Source organism: Colletotrichum fioriniae (genome assembly GCF_027942845.1).
Source record: "Colletotrichum fioriniae strain IMI 355084 chromosome Unknown scaffold_12, whole genome shotgun sequence".
Lineage (NCBI taxonomy): Eukaryota > Fungi > Ascomycota > Sordariomycetes > Glomerellales > Glomerellaceae > Colletotrichum > Colletotrichum fioriniae.
Window position 1 is genome coordinate 785482 of NW_027076848.1, and position 23580 is coordinate 809061.

At 52.7% G+C, this 23580-nt stretch overlaps 5 protein-coding genes and 1 non-coding gene across 6 annotated transcripts; 4 read left to right on the forward strand and 2 right to left on the reverse strand.

Annotated features, from left to right (window-relative positions):
• Nucleotides 1-447: 447 nt before the first annotated feature.
• On the reverse strand, nucleotides 448-1493 carry N0V96_009428 (uncharacterized protein; the record flags this gene model as incomplete). Its single annotated transcript, XM_053198693.2, has 2 exons — nucleotides 448-715; nucleotides 850-1493. 2 exons carry the CDS (start codon nucleotides 1491-1493, stop codon nucleotides 448-450), a joined length of 912 nt encoding a protein of 303 aa, XP_053043814.2.
• A 1371-nt stretch (nucleotides 1494-2864) lies between these two features.
• Nucleotides 2865-5143, forward strand: BPL1 (biotin holocarboxylase synthetase; the record flags this gene model as incomplete). Its single annotated transcript, XM_053198691.2, has 5 exons — nucleotides 2865-2901; nucleotides 2964-3579; nucleotides 3636-4235; nucleotides 4316-4587; nucleotides 4644-5143. The coding sequence occupies 5 exons, from the start codon at nucleotides 2865-2867 to the stop codon at nucleotides 5141-5143; spliced, it is 2025 nt and encodes a 674-aa protein (XP_053043812.2).
• A 954-nt stretch (nucleotides 5144-6097) lies between these two features.
• GTT1_2 (bifunctional glutathione transferase/peroxidase) lies at nucleotides 6098-7062 on the forward strand (the record flags this gene model as incomplete). The annotated part of the gene is made up of 3 exons (XM_053198690.2): nucleotides 6098-6135; nucleotides 6200-6507; nucleotides 6686-7062. 3 exons carry the CDS (start codon nucleotides 6098-6100, stop codon nucleotides 7060-7062), a joined length of 723 nt encoding a protein of 240 aa, XP_053043811.2.
• A 2435-nt stretch (nucleotides 7063-9497) lies between these two features.
• N0V96_009431 (uncharacterized protein) lies at nucleotides 9498-11062 on the forward strand (the record flags this gene model as incomplete). The annotated part of the gene is made up of 3 exons (XM_065758640.1): nucleotides 9498-9587; nucleotides 9645-10975; nucleotides 11020-11062. 3 exons carry the CDS (start codon nucleotides 9498-9500, stop codon nucleotides 11060-11062), a joined length of 1464 nt encoding a protein of 487 aa, XP_065612705.1.
• Nucleotides 11063-18858: 7796 nt separating this feature from the next.
• Nucleotides 18859-18945, reverse strand: N0V96_009432. Its single transcript has one exon. It is a non-coding gene; the product is annotated as a tRNA-Glu (tRNA).
• A 716-nt stretch (nucleotides 18946-19661) lies between these two features.
• On the forward strand, nucleotides 19662-21085 carry N0V96_009433 (uncharacterized protein; the record flags this gene model as incomplete). The annotated part of the gene is made up of 2 exons (XM_065758641.1): nucleotides 19662-20682; nucleotides 20943-21085. 2 exons carry the CDS (start codon nucleotides 19662-19664, stop codon nucleotides 21083-21085), a joined length of 1164 nt encoding a protein of 387 aa, XP_065612706.1.
• Nucleotides 21086-23580: the final 2495 nt, after the last annotated feature.

Sequence of the window (23580 nt, forward strand, 5' to 3'; positions counted from 1 at the left end):
AGGGACATGGAGTCATGGTCGATTTATGATACACCCGAGAGTGGATGTCATTCCGGGACCAGCGAAAGCCTGCGCTCCCGCACGATTCCCAACCAAAGGGGGGCTGAATAGACCTGGGAGTCGCTTTCAACAGCCGACCACCGTTCCGTCAGTGTTGGCTTCTGTTGTGATTGTACCAATGTTTTGATTTGACCGCTATGCAAAAGTCTATGCATCTACGACCCTTACCACTATCCTAGGGAGGGCCATGACATTCGTCTAATTTTACAGTTGAGATTCCTACTCTTGCCACGTCCATCTTACACACATCCCGCCCATCTAGTTTTTTTTGACACAAGTCTTTTCTCCAGAAAATATCTTCCGCGAGCTCGCGTGGTGCCCGCTACATCCCCGACTGCCGCAAAACGACCTTCTCCCATGTTCATCGCCTCTCGACCACACGAACACTCAGTTCGTCTTCTTGTAAGGATACGCCAACGGCACGTCCTTGCGCGTCCAGACGAGCTTCTTGCGCTTGGTGGTGACGTGCTCGGCCCAGACCTCGTCGGCGTACTCTTTGCGAAACTGGCGGATGAAGACGGGGTCCCAGAGGTCAGAGGCGACGCCGAGGTCCTTGCAGCAGCGCATCAGGGCGTTTGATTTGCAGCCTTCGACGGCGGAGGGGAGGTTTTCGATGGAGAAGTAGCCGTTTTCGCCTTGGGCTTGGGAGATGAAGCTGTGTGGATTGTTGTGTTAGCACTATGTGTGGGGGGTTTTGAGGTATGTATGTTTGGAGCGGGTTGAACGAGGAGGGGGAGACTGAAGGGTGGAATCTAGAGAAAGGGGAAAAAAAAACAAAAAAAACCGTACCGTCCTTCCGCGATGAGAGCGTATTCTCTAGTGACGACTTTTTCACCGACCACGACGTCGCCCTTGGGCACGAGGCCCCATCCGCCAGGGCCAAAGGCCTGGTTGAGGATGCGGCGGTACTTGATCTCGGGGAGGTAGATTATGCCGTCGGGTTTGACTTCGACGTCGGATGGGTTTACGGGTTGGAGGAGGATGTCGACTACTTCCTTTGGGAAACGGGCTGTGCCTAGGCCGTGGTAGGATGTTGACCAGTCTATCGGTTGTTGCTGTTGTTGTTGCTGCTGTTGTGGTTGCTGTTGTTGTTGCTGCTGTTGTGGTTGCTGTTGTTGCGTCTGGTCTGAAGTCTGTGTTTGAGAAGAGGGAGGAGGGACGTATGCTGGTGCTGTTGGGAATGTTGTTGTCGCGGGTGTTGCTGCTGCTGCTGCTACTGTAGAGGAGGATGGTTTCGAGGCTTTCGCGGCTGGGGAGGGTGTCTTTCTGGCGTAGCTTGAGCTTGTTGTGCTCTTTGCGGGGGAAGGGGCGGCTGCTGTGGCGGAGGCGGCTTTGTAGCGCGAGGTTGTGGCGATTCGCGCGACGGGGTGGAAGGTTGTTGCTGTTGCTGTACGCGATGCGCGGAGGAGGGGGCGCATGGTGAAGGAGGCCATTGTGTGGATAAATGAGACTATTCGGCTGGGGGAGTGAGTGGCGTGGGAGACGAGCAGGGTGCGTTGTCGGAGTATATGTTGCAGAGCAAAGGGACACACGCGCGCGCACGAGAGGAGGACGCCGGGGGAGAGAGCGAGGTAGTCGTGGTTTGCGCCGTGTCGATGATGCTCTCATGAACTCTGGGGGCGGCGTGTAGGACGGTGACGGGAAGGATTGAGATGAAATTTGGTCGGTGCGGGTGAATGCGGCGCCCGGGAGGCGGGAGCTTGGGCCACTCCTTTGGAGCTAGAACACTGTGCGAGCGGCCTTTTTTTTTTTTTTGGTTCCATTCCTTTGGCGTCAGTCAAGTCAGTCCACCTTGAGGCTGGCAGTGAGTGAGTGAGTGAGTGAGTGAGATGATCAACAGGAATGATATGAGATGCGATTCGTTTCGTGATGATGAATATACAGTTGTTGATACATGTGGTGTACAAGCTCTAGATGCAGTACTGAAGACTCATTCTTGCGTTGAATCACGCATCCTTTGCGTCCGTCCGGCGATCGTTGCCCTGCTGCTTCCAACAGCTCTTGAAGTGTTCCATCTAAGATAATATCAACCGACGTCAGCTTCTGATTCATCTTCTACATCATCGCTGCGAGGCAAGAGGAATATTGGAAAGAGTGTGACATACCTCGGCCGTACACTGCCGCCAGTCCTTCTTCTCGAAGTAGCAATCTGTCAACTTGGCATTCTCGTCTACAGAGACCAACCAAGTGGGAGGTCAAAGTTAGCGCCGTCTGTTCGCGATCATTCCGCTGCGATACGGAGAGAGAGAGAGAGAGAGAGGGGTCGTGTCGATGCGTACCTGCGCAACCCGTGCTGAAGATGCGCTTGTCCCTGCATGGTCGTTAGCTGTTGCTGCTTGTTTACTTTTTTCCTTCTTCTTGTTTTCTTCTTCAACTTTTGCCCTTTCTACATCGTGGGCAACATCAGTTTGTCGTTGAGACAAGACAAAGTAGGCCAGTCGAGAAGAGCAGAAGAGACTGCCAATTCTACGTACCAGTCATCAGGCTCGTCGTCTTCCGTCGACGACTTTTTCGCCGCGTCGCTCTCCTGTCTGGACATCCTTCCTTTTCGTCTTTTCTTCCTGGGCAGTAATTTGTCGGTCGGTATAGCAGACGTCGTTGCCGTCCTGTGTCGGTGATTGAACTGTTTTGCGAGGTGCGAAGTGAGTTCTCAGTCGAATTAGCACCGCCGGAACTTTGTTGGGGGGTCCCAAGACAGTGCCAAACCAAACCCCGAAGCTACAACAACACTCGCTACAAGAAACTCACTCATCACCTCAAGACTCATCTCATCCCTCATTGCACCTCACTCACAGACTCTCACCATGGCCTCACGTAAACTCAACGTGCTGGTCTACACCGGTACCTAATCCCCGTTCCTCAGCTATCCATGGAATAAAATTGGCTCACAATCCAACCCCTAGGCACCGGCACGACCGTCGAATCGGTCCGCCACTGCATCTACTCCCTCCGCCGCCTCCTCTCCCCAACCTACGCCGTCATCCCCGTCGCCGAGGCCGCCCTCCTGAAAGAACCCTGGCAACCCACCTGCGCTCTCCTCGTCATCCCGGGCGGCGGCGACCTGGGCTACTGCCGCGTCCTCAACGGTCCCGGCAACCGCCGTATCGCCGACTATGTCCGTCGCGGCGGCGCTTACCTCGGTTTCTGTGCCGGTGGGTACTACGGAAGCCGCCGGTGCGAGTTCGAGGTCGGCGATCGGACCCTCGAGGTTATCGGGTCGCGCGAGCTCGGGTTCTTCCCGGGAACGTGTAGGGGTGGTGCGTTGAAGGGGTTCGAGTATCATTCCGAGAGGGGCGCGAGAGTGGTAAGGTTGAGTGTGAAGGAGGGGTTTGGGGAGGGGGAGGTGTTGAGTTACTACAATGGCGGAGGCGTCTTTGTCGATGCTGAAAAGTTTGAGAATGTGGAGGTTCTTGCGCAGTATGCTGATGAGATCGCCGTCGATGGGGGAGCTGGGAAGGCGGCTGTGATACACTGCAAAGTCGGCTCCGGCAATGTCATCCTGACTGGTCCTCATCCAGAGTATGTTCACCCCCATACCCGTTCCTTAACCTCCTATTCTAACTGTGACGTTCCAGATTCGCAGCGGCAAACCTCAACCCCCAACCCCAGATCCCCTCCTACGAAGCCCTCGTCTCCTCCCTCGCAGCAGCCGACGCAGCTCGCGTGACTTTCCTCCGCGCATGCCTCTCCCGCCTCGGCCTAGACCTCAGCGCCGACCCGTCCGCGCCGCCGTCCCTCTCGCGCATGCACCTCACCTCGGCGAACCACGTCGAAGTAGGCGAGATGCTCGCGTCCTGGGAGGAGGCCATCACCCGCGAGACCGGCCAGGGGCAGGACGCTGAAGACAAAGAGGAGTACATCCGCGGCGAACACGATGTCTTCCGCATCGAGAAGCAGTCTTCGCGGTGGGATGTCGACGAGCTCAAGCAAGCTCTGCCGTCTTCTGGTTCTGGGGAAGCAGGAGAAGGCCGGATGGTGGATTATGATGCCTTGGTCAAGGTGATTGTCCCGCATGAGGAGGAGTGGCCGGACGCCAAGGAGACGCCGAGTTTCAATCATCGGTTATTTTATGGTTCTCTCAAGGAGTATCGCGCGATTGAGCCTGCGGCGGAGGGGTGGGGCGATACGCTCATGTATGGCGAAGTCGTTACCAGCACGAACACGCTCATGGATAAGTATGGCGCTCCTCTCTTTGCCTCTTCGTAGTCTCATGAGGAGATAAGACGCCCTCTGAGCTAACGAGATCTGTCCTCAGGAACCCCAAACTGCTCGCCCACCTTCCAACCGGGTTTACTCTCACTGCAACAACCCAGGTCGCTGGCCGAGGCCGCGGCACAAACATCTGGGTCTCGCCGGCGGGCTGCCTCATCTTCTCGACCGTCATCAACCACCCAGCACACCTAGCCGCCTCCCATCCAGTCGTCTTCATCCAGTACATCGCTGCCATCGCCATCGTCGAGGCCGTCAAATCGTACGACACGGCCTGCGGCGACGTTCCTGTGAAGCTCAAGTGGCCCAACGATATTTGTAAGTCTATTCTTGACCGAAGTGTAGAGAATTGTATCCTGACAGCAACTACAAAGACTGCCGCGACCCGGCCTCAACCCCCCAAGACCCCTCCTACGTCAAAATCGGCGGCATCCTCTCCAACTGCGCCTACTCCCAAGGTGCCTACCAAATCGTCCTCGGCATCGGCATCAACACGACGAACTCGCGCCCCACCACCTCCCTCAACGCCATCGCACCGGCACCGTTGAAGATGGCGGGCGGCTTCCGTCTCGAGACGCTGCTGGCGCGGATCCTCACCCGCATCGAGGCGCTGTACGCGCAGTTTCGCCGCGAAGGGTTCTCGCGTGACCTCGAGGAGCGGTATTACAAGCACTGGCTCCACTCGGGACAAAACGTCACGCTCGAGGCCGAGGCGGGGGCTAAGGCGAAGGTGGTGGGGATTACGAGGGACTGGGGTATGTTGAAGGCTGTCGAGGTGGATGGGATGGGGAGGGAGACGGGGAGGATGTGGGCGCTGCAGAGTGATGAGAATAGTTTTGATTTCTGGAAGGGGCTTGTGAAGAGGAAGTTGTAGGCAGAGACTCCACACCAAGGAAGTGTAGATATTCTTGGCTTTTGTAGTTGTGGAAGCTAGGCTGATGATATGTCTCGAGCCTGGACAGTCCAATAGATCTATCCGGACCGTATCTTGCTGAGTGAGACGAATACCTTGGAACGCTTGAAAGATAATGAGTGGCTATAGCAATTGCTTTCGAGTCTCCATGGAGCCGTTCCATTTTCTTTTGTTTTTTGTACCTGCAGCATCACGCATCACATATCTTGCCCGATTAAAGTCGACAGTTCGTTCTATAGGAACAGCTGCGGGAGTATCCGGGTGCTTATGGTCAGCTTCAAGCCCGCATCTGGATAGCTGCACAGAATGCATTCCGGCTTACACCTCCAAAACTCACTCACCGAACATCTCAAATCAAGATTCTCAAGCGCCCCCGCCATCATGTTCTGCAAGCCTTATGTCAGTCATCGAATTGTCATTGAGACATCTGCCAGTAGTCGGCTTATACGGTGGTCAAACCCCCGTTCGCCAGTCTCACCGTCGGCCTTCTAGAGCCCCGATCCCTCCGTCTTACACCCCTCTACACGGAGACTGTGCCGCCCGTCACCTCGGAGACAATGCGGAAACAAAGTACGCGAGAAACTGTAAGGAAACATGCCATTTTGGAAACCAAAACGCCTTGGCCCACCCAATGATGACGGGCTGCTGCATCAACATCGAACATCGGTGGAAGGAATAGAATAAATACCCCAAGTCTTACCATCATCATACAGATCATCCATCATGAGCGCAATTGAGATCCTCGGACGACGTCTTCATCGTTCAATCCCTACCACCCGCAGCATCTCATCATCGAACCTCACCCTCAAGCTCGTCACCACAACTCACGCTCGCAACAAATTCGCTCACCCCACCGTGCTCACCCGCAACTTCACAACCACGCGATCTTTTGCAACATCACAACAATCCTTCAAAATGGCGACTGAAGAACTACCAAAAGTGAAGCTTTACTGGTAACCCCCCTCCTTCATCACACCACCCCAAACCCCCATCACCAGAAAACTTACCAGCCCGCAGGCTCAACGACTCCCGCTCCCAAAACACCCTCTGGCTCCTCGAAGAGCTCAAGATCCCCTACACAGTCCAGCTCTTCCGCCGCGCCCCCAACCGCCTCGCGCCTCCCGAGCTCGAAACCGTCCACCCGCTAGGCAAGGCGCCGGTGCTAGAAATCACACCGGCGTCGAGCGACGAGGAACCCAGCCCCGCACCGATCCGGCTCGCTGAGAGCGGGTACATCACGCAGTACCTCGTCGAGCACTTTGGCCATCGGAAGCCCAGCCTCGTACCGCCGCGATGGAAGCCTGGACGGGAGGGAAAAGTCGGAGGTGAGACGGAGGCGTATACGCGGTTTTGGTATTTGTTGCATTATGTTGAGGGGAGTTTCTTTCCTGTGATTGTGCAGTTTCTTCTCATTAATGGTAAGCACTTCACTCTTCCCTTTATACTAGACTCACTCTTTGTCCCCTCTGACAACATGAGATTCTGACCTGGAGTGACCTATAGTACTCAAATCAACCAACGTCCCCTTCCTAATCCGCCCTCTAACCTCCCTCGTCGCCTCCAAAATCTTTTCCCTCGTCCTCTTCCCCAATGCGCAGAAGCACCTCGCCATGTTGGAGAACTATCTCAAGACTGCGCCGGGGGTATCAGCCAGCAGCGGCGGCGGGTTTCTTTGCGGACCAGAGCTCACGGCCGCGGATATACTCATCAGCTTTGCGCTCATCACGGCGGACGCCGAGAATGCATGGGACACGATGGGGAGTTGGCCTGGAGGGTCGGTGAAGGCGGCGCACCCTGTGCTGTTTGAGTATGTTGAGCGGTTGAAGAGGGAGCCTGGGTATTTGAGGGTTGTGGAGAAGGTTAAGGAGATTGAGGGGTGAAGAGGTGGTGGATGGGACATGATCTGATTTGGAGTAATCTTGTGAAGAGGGGTTATTACTGGGTGTTGCGATGCTTTGATCTACCAGGACGAACAGAAAATCCCACTTCATGATTACAACACAGTCTCATATGAATTCTTGCTTCAAACACTGAGGCCTGATGCTGATCGACCCAATCGCTAAGCAGACACCATAGACCAAAGTTATCGCCGAGATGATGCTACCATGGACTTGGAACTCAGTGTTGGTTAACTGGTCAAACTGAGAGCGGGCCGTGACTAGCCTTGAAAATACACCGAAGTTCGTGAGACAGGGACTTGAAGAGAAGAGTTCGGAACGCAAGAATCACTGTTTCATGAAAGCCATAGTCATAAGGCACCAGGAGTCTCATCTTCTTATGAGATTCAAGCTTCGATGCCGCGTGAGATGATCACAGCAGTCTCAAGTGAAGTGAGGTGCCTCTGCCGTCACACCTCGCACAGACTCCGTCAATTGATTACAGCTGGCACCGGCAGTACGGTGACATTCAATCCCACCCACCTCCCTCACTCCCGTAGAGAACAACTCGGCCACATCATACCCGATAAACCACCCGACACAGATCTTCCAACCCGCCAAGGGCGACAACAAGCTTCTGGGTCGGCCCTTTCGGTTCTCTGGGGATATCCTGACACGGCTTGATCTATGGACCGGGTTTCTAGACGCCGGGAAGCGCAGTCTCCGTCATCAAGCTCCTGGCGCTCGTGAAGCTTTTGTGCGCCGTGGAACGAAAAGCAATCAACGTAGGCGCACAATAAATCGCTATGACGAGGACGACGGGCCGGAAGTCTAGGTGTTCTCTATGCTGCCTCACCACCCCATCAGAAATCGCCATCAAATAGGGCGCACGATTTCTATCGGCTTTGTTGTCACATCTCTCTGATGACATGTCGTTAGCCGAGTGAACTTGAAAGGCAAAAGGATACAAAGAAGAAGCTCCGAGGATGCAGAAAGTAGCCGTGTCGGGACTACCTAGAAAAGAGGGTGGATGGGTGAGAGATGCATGACCTGACAGTGGTGGGCAGAAAATGCAATCGCCGTTGCCCGTCAAACATCGCCATCGCCATGAATCGTCTGGTCCCGTTTGTCCACCGCGCAATTATCCGCTCATCCATACTCTACGACAACAGATAGAAACAGTGGGCGATTGCGTGTTGAACTATCGCAACGAACCTTGGGATGAAGCATGGCATCAGACTGGAACTTTGAGAAACAAACCGGTCCCACCAATCGGCGCGGCAATCAAGCCAGGTCCTTCCGGATCGGGAAAGTCCCGGACGGCACTCCGTGCTGCCATGCCACCATCGCCTGCGGGGTGGCACATGTGGTCGCGGGATTTGCGGTGTGGAGGGGTCGAGTAAGAATGGAGGTGCAAATTCATATGCCTGCGGATAAGAGAAGGCAAAGGTTTGTGTGGCATCTCTGACCCCGCATCGACGAATTCCACAGCGACTGGTGCGGGAACTCACTCGAGTTGGAGACGTCTCTTCTTTTCCCTTTCTGTGTCTCGTCTCTCTTTCGAGGTTATCGTGAGATGACAGCCGGAATTGTTTCATTCTCAGCCATCGAAATGTCTATCTCCGTTTCATCAACATGAGATGACAGCTGAGGTGAAGCTGAAAAGGTGACAGGACAAGTCACTCACGAACCGTTCAACGAAGCTGAGTAGCTGGAACTTGGACGACTCTTCCCTCCCCCTCCATCGGCCTCTCCCGCCGAGAACCCCAAAAGAAACAGATATCCATCCAATCGCGATCCCAGCCGTTTAGCCTGGGAGTTGCATCTGGCACACTTGACACTCACTCACTCACCTTCCCTTTTACCTTTTCGGGCAGACATGGACAAACCCACATAACCCACCCACACATGCGCACACTCAAAGGCAGACAGATAGACACATCCACACAAATATCCACCCACACATCTACGCAGGCGCACACCAGGAGCCAATGCGCCCGCGCTGGCGAATCGAGTTGATTCTTCTTCATTTCGACGCGGAAACCCCTCCACACCCGGGGACGATGGGTGGGCCGGGACTCGGGAGATGCTTCTCCAGGGTCCTTTGCCGGGCTAGGATGTTCGCCGCGTGAAGTCAACCCCGGGATGGGGGGGTTTTGAGCGTGGTCCCGCATGACGAGCATGGAGCTTCCTAACCTAGCAGTTGAGACCTCTCTCATATCTGCTATGAAAGACGCCGGCCCTGCTCTCAGGCGCTTCGAGAGCAGAGGCCTTCCGTGGTTTTCTTCCTTTCCTGATGTTGTCGTTCTGGATCTAGGATTTCCCCCCATACCTTGGAGGCATGTAAGTCCTCGGTAACCACCAGGCGCGGAAGATCGTAAGCTTTAAGATCATCAACTTCCGACTCGTCGGCGACTCTCGTAGTCGCCTCGTTCACGATGTCAAACTCCAGCATCAATGCCAACCTCACACATCCTCACACACCCTCATCGTCCTCGACATTATCACCGACGGTTCTCAAGGAAATCGTAAGTCGAAGCCCAGTTCATCTCTCTGAATAACCGCTATCTGACACTTCATCGCAGCAAGATGCAAACGTCCCCCTCTTCATGACGGGCCTCCTCCTCCCCCACGCCCTCTGCACCATCTTCATCGCCTCCCGAATAGCCTCCCGTCTCTGGGTAACTCGCAAATGGTTCCTAGACGACACCCTCATCCTCATCGCATGGCTGTTCTCCACGGCCCTCTGCGTAGTTTATAGCATCACCGCCACCACGCCTTCCCTGCTCGGCGCCCCTTCAACCTCCTCATCCTCCTCAACAACCACCGACACCGACGCAAATCCGTACATCATGCGAACCTATCTAGGCCTGATTTACTACCAACTAGCCCTATGCCTCACAAAACTCTCCATCCTAGCCTTGTATCTCCGCGTCTTCGCATCCTCCTCCCGGCCCCGCGAACGCCTCCTCGCTCGCGCCGCCGTCGCCTTCGTCCTCCTCTACACCCTCCCCTTACTCCTCATGTCCTTCCTCCAATGCAACCCCGTCCAGGGCCAGTTCTTCAGCCGCCCGGTGCCGGTGTGCTTCCGCTTCCCAGACCTCCTCATCGCCAGCGCGAGCCTGCACTCCGCCACAGACGCCTGGCTCGTCGCCATGGTCGTCCCCTCCGTTGCGCGGCTCGACCTCCCGCGCCACCAAAAGATTGCCCTCGCAGTCGTCATGAGCCTCAGCGTTTTCGTAATTGTAGCTAGCATGGTTCGTCTACAGCTCAGCCTCCACCTACACTACCGTCCCACCGATGACGCCGGCGTCCGCAACACATTAGGCTTCTTCGTCATGACGGTGTTGGAATGCGACCTCGCCATCATGTGCGCCAGCGCACCGACTCTCCGCCCTTTGTTGGCGCGCCTCTTCCCCTCCGTGATGATGAGCAGCGCAAAGCGGCGCTCGCTCGAGGCCGGTGGCGCCGAGACGCAGAGCTTCGATCTTACTAGCCTGACGTACCACGGCTACCCCTGGACGGAACCCAGCACGCCCGCCGGGTTGGCGGCGCGGAGTCGGAACGCGAGTATCGCGAGCCATTTGAATAAGCTCCGTATGCCGGCGCCGCCGCTGCCGACGCTCACCATGGCGCAGCTGGGCCCCGCGAAATTGAGTTTGGGGAATCTTTTGATTACGGGTACGGCGCCGCGGAGGCCGGGGCGGAGTTGGCATGTTACGGAGGACGGGAAGCCGATTCTGTTTGAGACGGCGGAGAGGAGGGCGGCGGGGGCGGCGGGGTATAAGACGCAGGCTTCGTCGATTTATTCGCAGGATATGACGTGCAGTGGTGATGAGTCGTGGCGGGAGGAGGAGGAGTTTGAGAAGAAGGGGGGAGTGATTCTCAAGACTATGAGGTTAAGTCTTCGCTCAGAGTATGTTACGCAGAATGAGGCAGACGCAGGAGACAGGGAGACAGGAAGTATCGACCGCTCGAGCCCGACGTCTGGGTTCAGTGGTGATACCTGGGCCATAGACAGAAGCAGTTCAGGGACGGCTGGGGGTGATGGAGTTGGCGGGAGAACACGCGTAGGGAGGTTTGTGGAAGAGATACCCAGGGAAGAAGCAGTTGAGACACCAGAGGTTCCCAAGAGAAGCCCTTTGAGAGATAGTCGACGAAGATAATGACAAATACAGACTGACGATTTGATGACCCTAACGAAGCCCCCCCTCCACGAATCTCTTCAAGTCTTTTCCCTGCGTCTCAAATCTCTCTTGCAAAGTCCCCTTTAGCGGCAACAGCGTCGTCGCCCCGGGGAGGTAATACGTCTCATACGATACCATTCTCACCGACCCATTCCCCAAATCAGTCAACAGGTTCGGATGCTCCGCCGGCAAAAACGCACCGCCGAGGCCATCGTCATTTCTCCACGCGTCGACGGCTCTTGTAGCGCCGTCGTCGCAGCCGCGTACATCCGGCGCAAGTAAGGTGATGACCTCGGTCGAGGAGGTATTGACACCGGGAATGATACCAGCTGTGGTAAAGTTCATCGATAGGCCGGCGTACACGTCCCCCGGTCTCTGCACATCGGGCGGGAGGCCGACGTCAATTACAAAGGTGTTCCAGGTACTGTAGCGGCGGAAATCGAGGAGCGCGTCGTAGATTTTGCTGATGGGTGCGTTGATGACTTCTTCTGTGCAGACTGTGAAGAGCGCGCCTGTGAGGTCGTATGAGGGTGTGGGGAGGATGGTGCTCGAGCTGCAGCTTAGGGAGGCGATGCTGGATAGGGAGGCTGAGGCCGTGATGGCGGAGAACCATGTACTTAAAACGAGACGCATTAGAGATCTTTGAAGCTTTGTCTACATGAATAACAGTGATAGAAGCGAGGCTGCGAGGAAAGTTCTGGCAGCGATTAAGGGAGGGCGTCGATGATGTACTTGTCTAAGGGTCTTTCAGCTTACATGCAGGTCTCCGATCGAGCTGAAAACTTCATGACGTGGCCATGCAGATAGGGGCGCCCGGTACACCATCCCCAAGGCATACACACGGAGAATGGGTACTTGCAGTCACTCTTCTCTTTCATAACTGACTGACCTACCTCCCTCAGGGGGATGGAAGTTGCAAGGGCTGTGACATCTGGGTCTTGGTTTTTGCCCGCTCAGCTTCGACTTTGGATTGGAGGGGAGGCTTCAAGACCATCGAATAATTTCGACGACAGAAGCTAACAAATCCTAAATGGGGTCAGGATTTCTCGGTAAATGGTGTTACATAGTGTGTTATAAGTTTATCTCCTTATGGATGAATAGCAAAGGACAGGCCAGTCCAGTTCAAGAGGTTGACAGAAGTGGAACCAGGCGGAGCTCGAGGGCATGCATCAACTTCTTGTGGAATTCAATGAGATGAAGTACAAAATGAGTTACACCTTTACGCTTCACCGTACTTAAAGTATCTAGCAGAAATTTGTCTCCTTGTTGTAGATACCAAAACCCTTGACTCAGCTCATGCTCGTACGAGAAACTGGGACGAAGAGAGCCCCCCCCCCTTTTGGCGGTATGTCCAAACATGCATTTGGTTTTTGATTGTTTTTATGCACTACGAGCGTAAAAAAAGCCCACTCTGTATAAGTATATCTCTGTACATAATTTCCCTTCAATAGTGTATACTAGTATATACTTATCTCGTTAAGTTAAAAGTGTAATAGTCCAAACATCCATATGCTCTACAAGTTCTGCCGTGAAGTTTGATATCACCCACGTCACCATGAGCTGCCACGAGCCTGAGCAAGATCAAGGCAGGCCCCTCGAGAGTTTGAACTTGATTGAGAGTATTCCGCAACCCAAAAGATTCTGAACTCGCTCTCAATGTCGAATAAGAAACCACTGTTTACAGGCTCCCGATACTCTCTGTTTTGGGCAATTTGTGTCCATGGGATTGGAACCGTTGAGCAAGAGTTGAGAAAATGGCGAGAACGTCTTGATGGCCGAGTCCGGAAGTCGTCGCGACCTATAGTGACTTGAGGAATGGTGGGGCTGAAGACCAGCACAACGAACTTGGAGGAGTTGATCATGACCAATTCTTTATTCAACTTCCATTAGAAGAATTAGGCTTCTTGAGCCCTTGGAAACTTCGATGAAGGTTGGCCATCTTCATCTTTCTGCTCTTCCTGCTAGACCGTCCAGCAAGAGAGATGAATCGTGTATTGCCATGCCACTGAGTTTATAGTTATAGACCAGTGCCAACACCTCCTTCGTGAGCGATAGGTCCTGTTTATGAGAAGTCCCACTGGGAAAGTTCGATGAGAGGATTATCCGTCGAGAGGTCAAAGTTGAACGTTGCAAGTTCGTCTGGTCTCTGTGCCGTGTTCGGTGGATTGTGGTTCATGAGAAAGTCCTCTACCGAGGCCTGACTAAAGAGTCCTGGTTGGTGAGAACTGGCAGAAGATTGTGGAATAAGCGCTGCCACCTCTTCTAATATCGGTGTCTGAAAATCAGGCGGAACCTCCGTAGGTCCTGATCGAATGTTTTGCTGTGTACTGACCGGAGTTGTGAGTAAAGCTGGTCTGGGTTGGGAGTGCGCCATCTGACTTCCTATCCCAATTCCACTGTCTACCATTGACGCGGCGGGTGTCTCGTTGCGTGTTGAGTCGCGGGTTCGACCTATTCCTGAATCTGAAGAGCCATTCGTGCTGAAATTATCGCAAATGGAATCCAAAGACTCTGAGATGACCCTCCTTAGGAGCTGCTCTTGGTCTGCGGCCACCCTACGTTCGTCTAACAATCCAGCAGCACGGAGGTTCTGGGCAAGCAGCGGCTCTGCGTGTCTCGCACAATGCTCCCGTAAGAGACAAACCTGCATGGCAAACGCGGAATCTAGGTAAGCGGAATCAGGGCGTGGTTTCCGGGGGAAGACGATATCCCATATTTCAAACCATTGCTGCTCTTCCGACAACTCCGCATTTGCCTTTCTAGAGAGGTCGCGGCTTTGTCCACGGGAAATTCCGTCTAGTGTTCTCCCTTGAGGCGCGAGTTGGCAAACGAATCCATCTGGTTGCGACATGTGCTGCGTGAGCCTTTCTTCGTTGGCAAAGATGCTTAGACAGCGGTTGCAATAATTATCATTGGTGTGCTTTCTCTTCAGGTGCTGCTTGACGTCCCGTATCCGTTTGAGCTGGAATCGTGAGCAAGCGGAATGTTTGCTGGGGCTCATCTTCCCAAATGGACAGGCCAGAAGCTTGAGGTGCTGTTGCGTTTGTTTGGACCTTCTTGAAGGTCTTGGATGGGTCGCGTCCTCTTCCGAGTCCGAGCCGTCGTTTTGGACAAGTTTCCTCTTTCTTCCTTTTCCTGCAGGCCCTGAAGATGCAGCAATGCCGCGAGCAGACGAGGACGATGCCGTTCCGTGATCTTGTCCATCGCCACAAGGTGGAACTTCTCCCCCTGCCGTATATCGAAAGCCTGAAACAAGGTGGAAAACTACGGTGTCCAAGACTGCCCGTGTCGGATCATCATCTGCTAGGGCCTCAAGTTCTTCCGATGAATCCGACATTGACAGCAAGTCAGATTCTAACGAGGATTCGGTCGATTCACACGGACGATTTCCGTCTGAATATTGGCACGAAGCCCAAGAATTGGCATCATCGTTCCACGAAAGACTGGAGACAATATCCACGTCCCCAACCTCTACCGCGAGCTTTCCTGACGACGCTGTGCTTTTCGGGGACTCGGCTCCATGTGCTTCCATCATCATTGAGCTAGGGGCGCTGGGGTACAGGCTTTCGTCATTGAACCTAGATTCTCTTCCTAGAGCTGGTACAGAGTCATCTGCGAGATGTCAAAACTCACAGTTCGAAGACCACATGTTACAGAAAAGATATCCTGTAATGTTGCTTACCTGCGTCCAGAAGAAATTTTGAGCATTACCCAATGATGTGACGGCCACTCTCGATATTCGCCAAGTCAATGGTTCTTCCGCTATATGCACCTTTGCTCTGATTGCTAGGTTTCGAACAGCCGCAAGTTGATTCCTCAGCGCTCTGGGTTTCATGCCAGAGGTACAAATTCTGCACTTTCTTCACAAGAGAAAGCTGTCTTCGTGTCCCATCCAACCGGACTTTGGAAGCGGATCTGGAGACTCTTCCCAGGGAATCCAGGAGATAATGAGGAGAGACTTCGATACCGTTGAAATCATTCGGTCGGCGCAAGACAGGGTACCCTGGAATGAGAACAACGTTGTTGTTTCTTAGTAAGTCTATCCATCGAGACTGCTCCAACAGTGCAAACTCGTCAGGAACAGGTTGCTCGACTCCGATATCGAAACATATGCGGCCCTAATGAGATCAGAATACATGAAATTGCCACTCTTCCTGAAACTTTATACCTACATGAAGCGTAACCATGTCCAAGATTACGGGAATTCGTTGTAGGACATTGCCCGTTGCATGGCGAGGAGGGGCGTGTGCGTATGAAGCATGCAGCCAGGCAAGCTGCTCACCGCACTCTGCAATGGTCTGAGCAGGACCGTCGAGATTCATTATAAGGGTCCCGTGTTCAGCGGATACTGATACCTGGGTCTTGTCATGCAAAATATCTGTACAGCAGTGAGCGCACTCTCATTCATAGCACGGAATAAGAGCTTACCTGCGTAAACGCTTTCACTATCACTGACAGACACCCAATGCACCAGATTCAAGATCTTTCTCCAGGTTGAAGGCCATGTCTGCTCCATGTACTCATCTATGGATGCTGCCTGAGCATCTTCAGAGCAACATGTCACAACAATGGCCTCGTATCGGAGATTATCAGATCTGCATCTGTCAAAACCGGCTCCGCCAATGAGTGTCCACCCCGGCACTCGAAATGCTACAGAGTGAGTGGTCGGTGGTCGTGACTTGCTAATCTTGCCGGTTGGGAGGTTCTCTATGACCTTGCGCCGTAAAACTTCACGGTGGTTGCAACTTCCAGACTCATCGTAATCTCGCCTGAGGGCCAATTCTCTTCGCAGGCTCTCGATAAGCCACTTGAATGAATTGCTCTCCGTGACAGCCTTGTTGTACTTGAATAGTTCCGGTACGTCGATGGTCTCTTCCACGTCTGGAACCCCCACGAAAAGCTCGTTGTCATTGGCAGAGGTCTCTACTTCCGCCGCCTTGCTGTTCCACAAGGCCATCTTATCGCTTAGGAGCATGTGGTCTCTCTTGGCTTCGTTACTCTTGTCAGCATCCTCTTCTGAAGTGTCGGTATTGAGGATCATTGAGTCAAGTTGTGCCGCAATCTCTCTGTCTTACTTCAGTCTTCGTTCAGTTGCGTCGAAACGAGTTAATATCGCAGGGCACGTACCGACCACGTTTGTGTATGAAGTGCATGATGTCTCGGTTCACCTGAACCGAAGATTCATGGCCAATTTTGATGGCAAAGTCCTTGATGAGGCCCAAGAGGCGCTTGGATAGTGACTTCCAATCATCTGCGTCAATGTTCCCGCCGAGTCTGCCGTGGATAGTGCTTGACAACTCGGAAATGTACTGCTGCGCTTGATCTATTGCAACAGTGCTATCTCCTGAGTATACGGTTCTAGTATCCAGGTCATTTCCGTCATAGTCGGGTGTATCAGTACCTCCCAATTCCATTCGCTGGAGATTATCAACGTTCATTCTAGATGCATATCCGGAATCCGTGAACGGGACGTCTTGCTTCGAACTAGGCGGTAGAGGCTGGGGAAAAGTCTCCTTCACTTCTCTACCCTCGAATGAGGTAAAGACATCTTCATCGGCTATAAATCCCACATCTGAGGTGGCGTCGTTGGAGGTACCACCGCGGAATAATCTTGTCAATGCACCCCTCGAGGCAAGGGATCCGACATCGGAATTTGCCCGAGTGTCTGAGAACGTGCTTGGGAAAAGCGACTGCGATAATACATTAGAGATGGACTGTCCAAGGCGGCCGTCACTCTCTTGCGCCAGAAGGGACAAGTTGTTGAAAATTGAACGACCATCCTGAAGTTCTTGCTGCTGAAGTCCTAAGTTCTCCTGTGTGTTGGCAATAATCTGTTGGAAAGTAATGACCTCTTGGACTTCCGCCCTTGCATCTGCGACTCGCCGCATCATCTCTCGAAGGTCAGGATTTAGTGACGCCATTTCCGCTAATTTTAGAATGACAGGGTCTCTAGGAGCCGACTTTTCATCAGGGCTCCCAGCATTCTGAGGCGTTGGAATATCCTGTTTGATGGCGTCAGTTTCGTATGGCTCTAAAGTAAGAATCAAGCAGTAGGTAAGTAGGAGGAAGTAGACTGGGGTTTATACTGCATCTTTTGGGAATTGGCGGGCTTCTTGTCCATCTAACGCTCGTGGCTCTCCCGTGGGAGCGCTGAGCTCGTATCCCTCACACAAGCCAGCTCCACGAGTGCATCTGAGACACAAAGGCCAAGTCTCATCGCACTTGACATGTCGCCGCCTTGAGTTTCCAGCATCAGTCTCGGCAGAGAATAACAAGGAAATACTACTCAGTAGGCTTTGTAGGAGCTACCAAGCCATCTAGTCTTACCGGCACGTTATGCAGCCTTTCTTGGTCCTTGTCGCTCGTTTCTCACGTTGGGCCTTCCGGTTCACCAATGGGCCAGCAGATCGTCTTCTCGTCAGGTCCCCTAGCACGAGCAGAGGAGCCAGTTGGTGCTTGTCCTCATCAGCCTGATCGGCAGGGTTCGACGACGACATCGTTTCTGCAGCTACGTTGAAGCGATCCGGTGGAATACCAGTGGTAAAAGCGTAGTTGAGTGTTGTCAAGTCGCTGCTCTGATTAAGAAAGGGGTGAAGTAGCTGCTAATACAATGGCTGTGATGATGTTGGGTACATCTGTTTGCGATGGGAACGGATTCAGGCAAGAATCAGAGGGAAAAAAAGGAACGTCAGCTTCTACTGGCCGACCCTAATCCGTCGTAGGCGCCGTCATCAATGGGTATCACATGTCGGCTGCCCCATTCGTGGGAACGAACCAGACTAATAAGTTAGGCTGTAAATTCTACCAATCACAACCAACCCAAAGCACAACAGTGCTCTTTATATCGACCATGGCACTTGTGCTCTGCTGGAATTTGATTGCTGGAGGCTTCTGGACAGGTCTGCGGTCAACACTCCAGACTTCATGTCGCGATTCCGTGCTATGGTTTTGGTTTTGGAAGAGCACTGGGCACAATTGGCAATGTTCAGGCATATAAGAAATATTTGAGGAAGTGACCAAATAGAATGAAGTTGTCCGTAGAGAACCGCATCGAGTTTGACCAACATTACGACTCGGTAACACAGCAAGATCTTTAATCGAATTATATAATTCTAGTCGATCCTATCCAAAATACCACCGAAAGTTACAATGCCAAAAAAATCAAGTTCGTTGGCGACTAAGGCCGATGGAATTCAGTAAGTTTTGCGTCAATGCCACAAGCTCTGCTGTCCCATTATAACATTGAATAGAAGGGACTCCGATATCCCCTCAATCAGGCTAGAACGATTTTTAAACGATCAATTCACGATCGGTGAGGTTCTGATGGTGATCAGCACGGCAAGCCCCAGCTCTACAACATTGCGCAGGACAGAGGACATGAAGCTGGTTATTCGTGACTGGGAGGATTCATGGTGCAGAACGAAAACCAATTAAGACGAGCTAAAAATACCGGAACTGCAGAGGGAACGGGGTTTATAATACTAAATTAAACCAGTATAGCTGGCTGTAGCTTTCAATGTGTCTCTCAATGTAGATTATTCACCCTCAATAAATGGACATACAGTTATTGCCGAAAGTTAAAAGTGAGATGACTGGTTGCATGAGCAAAAGATTCCGAAACCGAGAATCGAACTCGGGGCTATGCCTAACTTCTCACTGAGATGAGAGGGCATCATGTTGGCCACTACACCATATCGGATGTGGATACCGTTGGAGGCACTGTAGTGTAGTCCAGTAGGCATGGACCAAACTGTTCGTTGAGGTAAATAACGAAATTTGGATTTATCCATAGTCAAACGAGTTCTGAATAGGGAAAGTGCATCCTGAGCTTTGGCTTGTGGAAATTGTGTGGCGGTGGAAACTCATGCTCAACGTGAACGAGCCCCGAGCGACTTCGACTCAAAAAAGAGTGAATGCCGCCAACGCTAAACCATAGTGGCATGTTGGCAAGCCACCAGTAACTCTGGTTGATGACCTAGTGAGTTCTGATTCTGACCGCGTGGCTCTACTTACTTTTGTGGAAGTACTAGTGCAGGGGTAACAGGTCTTCGGGTCTACTCTAGACCTTAATTTGGGACTGTTCACAACTTCGCGCCCTAGCTATCGATCATTCTCGGAGTAGCTTGCCTCAAAACGAGGTACAAATCTTACAAGATCTCCCGCCTTCCTCAGAAAATAATCCACCGTCATTCTCGCGCCTTTTCTTCGCTTCCATGTCTCACAAACATGGCTCACACTCATTTCAATCTGCACACGGCAGCCCGCCTCTTGTTCTTTGTTTTGCCCCTTGTGAAAGCCCTTCCCAGCAACTCTCCAATCGAAGCCCGAGATGGCACATACACATCCTTGGCATGCTATACCGATGCAGTCGCTGGTCAACGAACGCTGGGAGGGCCAGCAATCGCCGATGACACCATGACAGTTGAGAAATGCAGCTCTTTCTGCTCAAAGTACAGTCACTTTGGTGTCGAGTATGGCAGAGAATGCTACTGCGGCAACACAATCCAGACTCAAGCTCTCGCAGTTGACCGAAGCGAGTGCGGCTTCGCCTGCTCTGGGAATCCATCGGAACTCTGCGGCGCCGGAAATCGTATGGATATCTACACCAATCTGGGATTCTCTAGTCCGAAGCCTGCCACGCTCGTTGATCATGTCTACTTGGGATGTTTCATCGACAACGGCGATCGAGTACTTCCCAACAAGCCGTTCGCCTCTGACACCATGACAGCGGCATTTTGTGCTCAGCATTGCCAGGGTTACACCTACTTCGGTACGCAGTGGTCACGAGAGTGCTACTGCGGTAATGTCGCGCCGCTGTCTACTGCTCCAGAGTCCGAATGCTCATTCCCTTGCTCCGGATCCGATGCCGAGCTCTGCGGCGCCGGCATGAGACTCAGTGTATACGGACCGCCGGTGGTATCAACACTCCCCGGTACGACTCCCTCTCAAGGTTCAACGCCCTCTCCCGTTGTTTCACCAGCAGCCGCAGTGGCCGTCTCTGGGTATATTTACCAGGGTTGCTACACCGACAACCTGCCTCAGCGCGTTCTCACGGGAGATCTTGTCCGCGATCCCACGATGACCCTCGAGAAGTGCGCCTCGTTTTGCAGCATCTCCCACTACACCTACTTCGGCGTCGAGTTCACAGGAGAGTGCTACTGCGGGATGTCTTTAGATGCAGCCAGCACAAAACAGGCAGAGGTTGCGTGTGCAATGAAGTGTGGCGGTGACGGCACGGAGATCTGTGGCGACGCCAACCGCATATCAGTTTATGCCCTACCGCAAACGTCAACGATTCCGGTCGTCAAGAACCTGGCAACAGTCGGCGGCTTCTACTATTCCTCTTGCTGGGTCGATAACGTGGATGGACGTCGCTCGCTTTCTGCAAAAGACTACCGGGCCGACGATATGACTGCTGAAAAGTGTGCTACTTTCTGTCAGGGGTACAGCTACTTTGGGCTGGAGTACTCTCGAGAGTGCTACTGTGGCAACACCGTTGGCGGTTCCTTGGCTTCAGAGAAAGACTGCGGGCATGTCTGCGTGGGAGACTCTTCGCAATGGTGCGGAGGGGGTGATCGTCTCAGCCTCTACAGCATCAATCCGCCTGCCGTTTCGTCTTCGTCGTCTTCTATAACCTCGACCAGCTCAATTGACACGGTGAGCGTTGCGTCCTCTGAAGCAACTTCATCTAGTCAGATCACCTCCACAAGCTCCTCCAGTCCTACAGTATCTACTACCTCGACAAGCCTAGAATCTTCTGCAACTGCGACTTCGCCCACTGCTTCCTCTTCATCGGAAACTATGGGGAGCTCATCAACCACAACTTCCTCAATGCTTGACAGCTCCGGAACTTCTTCAACCCCTATTTCCACTACATCGAGCACCTCGAGCATATCCACGTCCTCATCGTCGACCTTTATCTCGTCCTCCACTTCTTCAGTGTCAGTCTCATCTTCTAGCTCAACCGTCAGTAGTAGCTCAACAAGCAGCAATGGCATCGTCCCCAGCTCTACCACAAGCTCGACCGCAGCTGCAGCAAGCACCTGTAACCCAGGCTACCGAAATGACCTAACCGCCACATTCTCAAAGACATTCGGCAGCACGTCTGATCTCCAGACCTGGGCGGTGACCACCTCTTCCCTGACCACTTACTCATACGTCCAAGGCAACGCAAATCCTCTGGCCTACAACATATCTTTCACCTCCGCCAACGCCGTCCGTACCACAAAGTTCGTTCAGACTTTCAACGTCGTGAGAGGTGCAACATATCAGGTCTCCCTCCGATGCCAACTAGGCGGGACGACGAGTCTTCCCCCAACTGCCGTGGTGCAACTTACCGCCCCCTCGACCACTGTTCAGCCAGTAGTGACCCAGTCAGCCGACCCTCAGCAGGTTCAAAGCTGGCAGACAATCATCGCTGTATTCACACCAGCTCTCGATGCTATGACGGTCACGATTAGTGCGGCAAGTCCGAGAAGTGCAGTGGCGTGGGTGATTTTGGACAGCCTCGAAATCAAGATCATCACGCCCACCACCAACGTTGCCCCGACAGTGAACGGAGACGTTCTCACATTTGCAGACGTTCGTTCGGCCGCACTGACGTTTCCCAGCTGGCTAAAGAAGCCTACAGAAGGGAACATCGTCTCCGGAGCCAAGCCCGTATACGGGTTTGCATCACCGGGTTATAACGGTGCGGCAACCTCGCGGAGTGTATGGCTCAACAATCAACCGGCATTGACGGCAAATTCTGGCGGACCTTTATTCTACTTTGCTGGGTACGGCGGAGATGGTTTGCAATATCAGAAGTATGTGATGCGGACGCGTGTCCGATCTGTCAGTAGTCAGGGCTGCTATCTGTCGATGACTAGTTATGATGGGGGACGTACTCAAGTGGCTGGGTATTTTGTCATGGATGGCTGCGAGCAACAGTGGCAGACGATTGAGTCGGGGTCTTTTACACCTGTTTATGACTTGCTGATACAGGCGCAGTTCAGATGTCCTTTCTCTCTTGGATTGAATGCGACGTTCTGGCTGGACAATATTGAGATGGTGCCAGTTGCTGGTTAAAAGCTAGTACATGTAACAACTAGGGCACCTCGATTCCAAACTGTATGGCAATATTACTAGGCCCTTTTAATGGCCGCATTTGTTGGTAAAAGATGTGCGATTTTGCATAAATTCGTGAGTGAACAATGATTGCTTCCGAGTTTGACTACTTTGTGTTGGTAGCCAACGGAAGTTGTTGCTTCGTAAGGTAGGCGAAGTTAAGACGGAACTGATCAACCCATGTCATTGCGCAACTCTGATCGTGGGATGTAACAGCTCTCATCGCGCATCTAAGCTTAACACAAGTCTAATACGGCTTGCAATTACGTCACGTAACGGGATGTATCAAGAAGATCATCGAGGAATTTTCAGCTGTTGATCGAACGAGTAAGCCCGCAGGTATATTGGTGTGGCCATCATCCGTTTTGTGTCGCACTCACTCCGAGACTGCTCCCTGTTCTTGTCGCTTGTACTTGACGCAGCCCCGCAGCGCTAACAGTACCCGTTCCCAGCAGGACCCATAGTGACAGTTGTCTCAGCACTCAAGTTGGCTAAACACGAAATCCATTGTCGCAACTCGCCGCCATTGCTCTTCAACATGGCGCAAAAGGCTCGAGTATATAGGTAAGCAACTTTTGGATGAAATACTCATGGTCTCACTGAAATATCGAATCGCCACTGAAGATCTTTCCGAAGTTGAATTATGTTCCTGATTCATGCCGAAACTTTCACAACTCGTCGATTATGGTTGTGCCAATGCCAAGAATCGCATGACGATTTCCAAAAGCCGAAATGGAAAAGAATGGGAAAAAGAAAAAATTCTTCTCCCTGTCGAGCAGTTGCATCTGCCCGGTCTAATCAAACTCGGTGGGTTGACCACGCGGCAATCGCCCCCGGATGAACGGACGTGAATTCCGGGCAGAAATGATGTCGCACGGCGCGGGCAGAGAAGCGCACGAACCACTGAACATTGCTGCTCGCGCACAGCGGGTAGCAACTGTGAGAGTTTTTGCTAGGGATTGTTTATTTTCACATCGGAAACAAAAAATAGCTACTGACTCGTGGGAAAGCCAAAAATGGTGCACGTAAGGAGTCAGGTTTGGTTCAACTACATCACATCACAGGGGAACAAGACGAGATATTTTTTTCCCAAGAAAAGCTGTCATTTATACAGGCTGTAAAGAAGATAAGGTATCTACAGAATAGAAAGCTGCCGCTAATCCCACTGCCACTGGGGGTAACCATGACCCGGGGCGAAATGGTTTATTTTAGAAGAGCGTAACAAAGT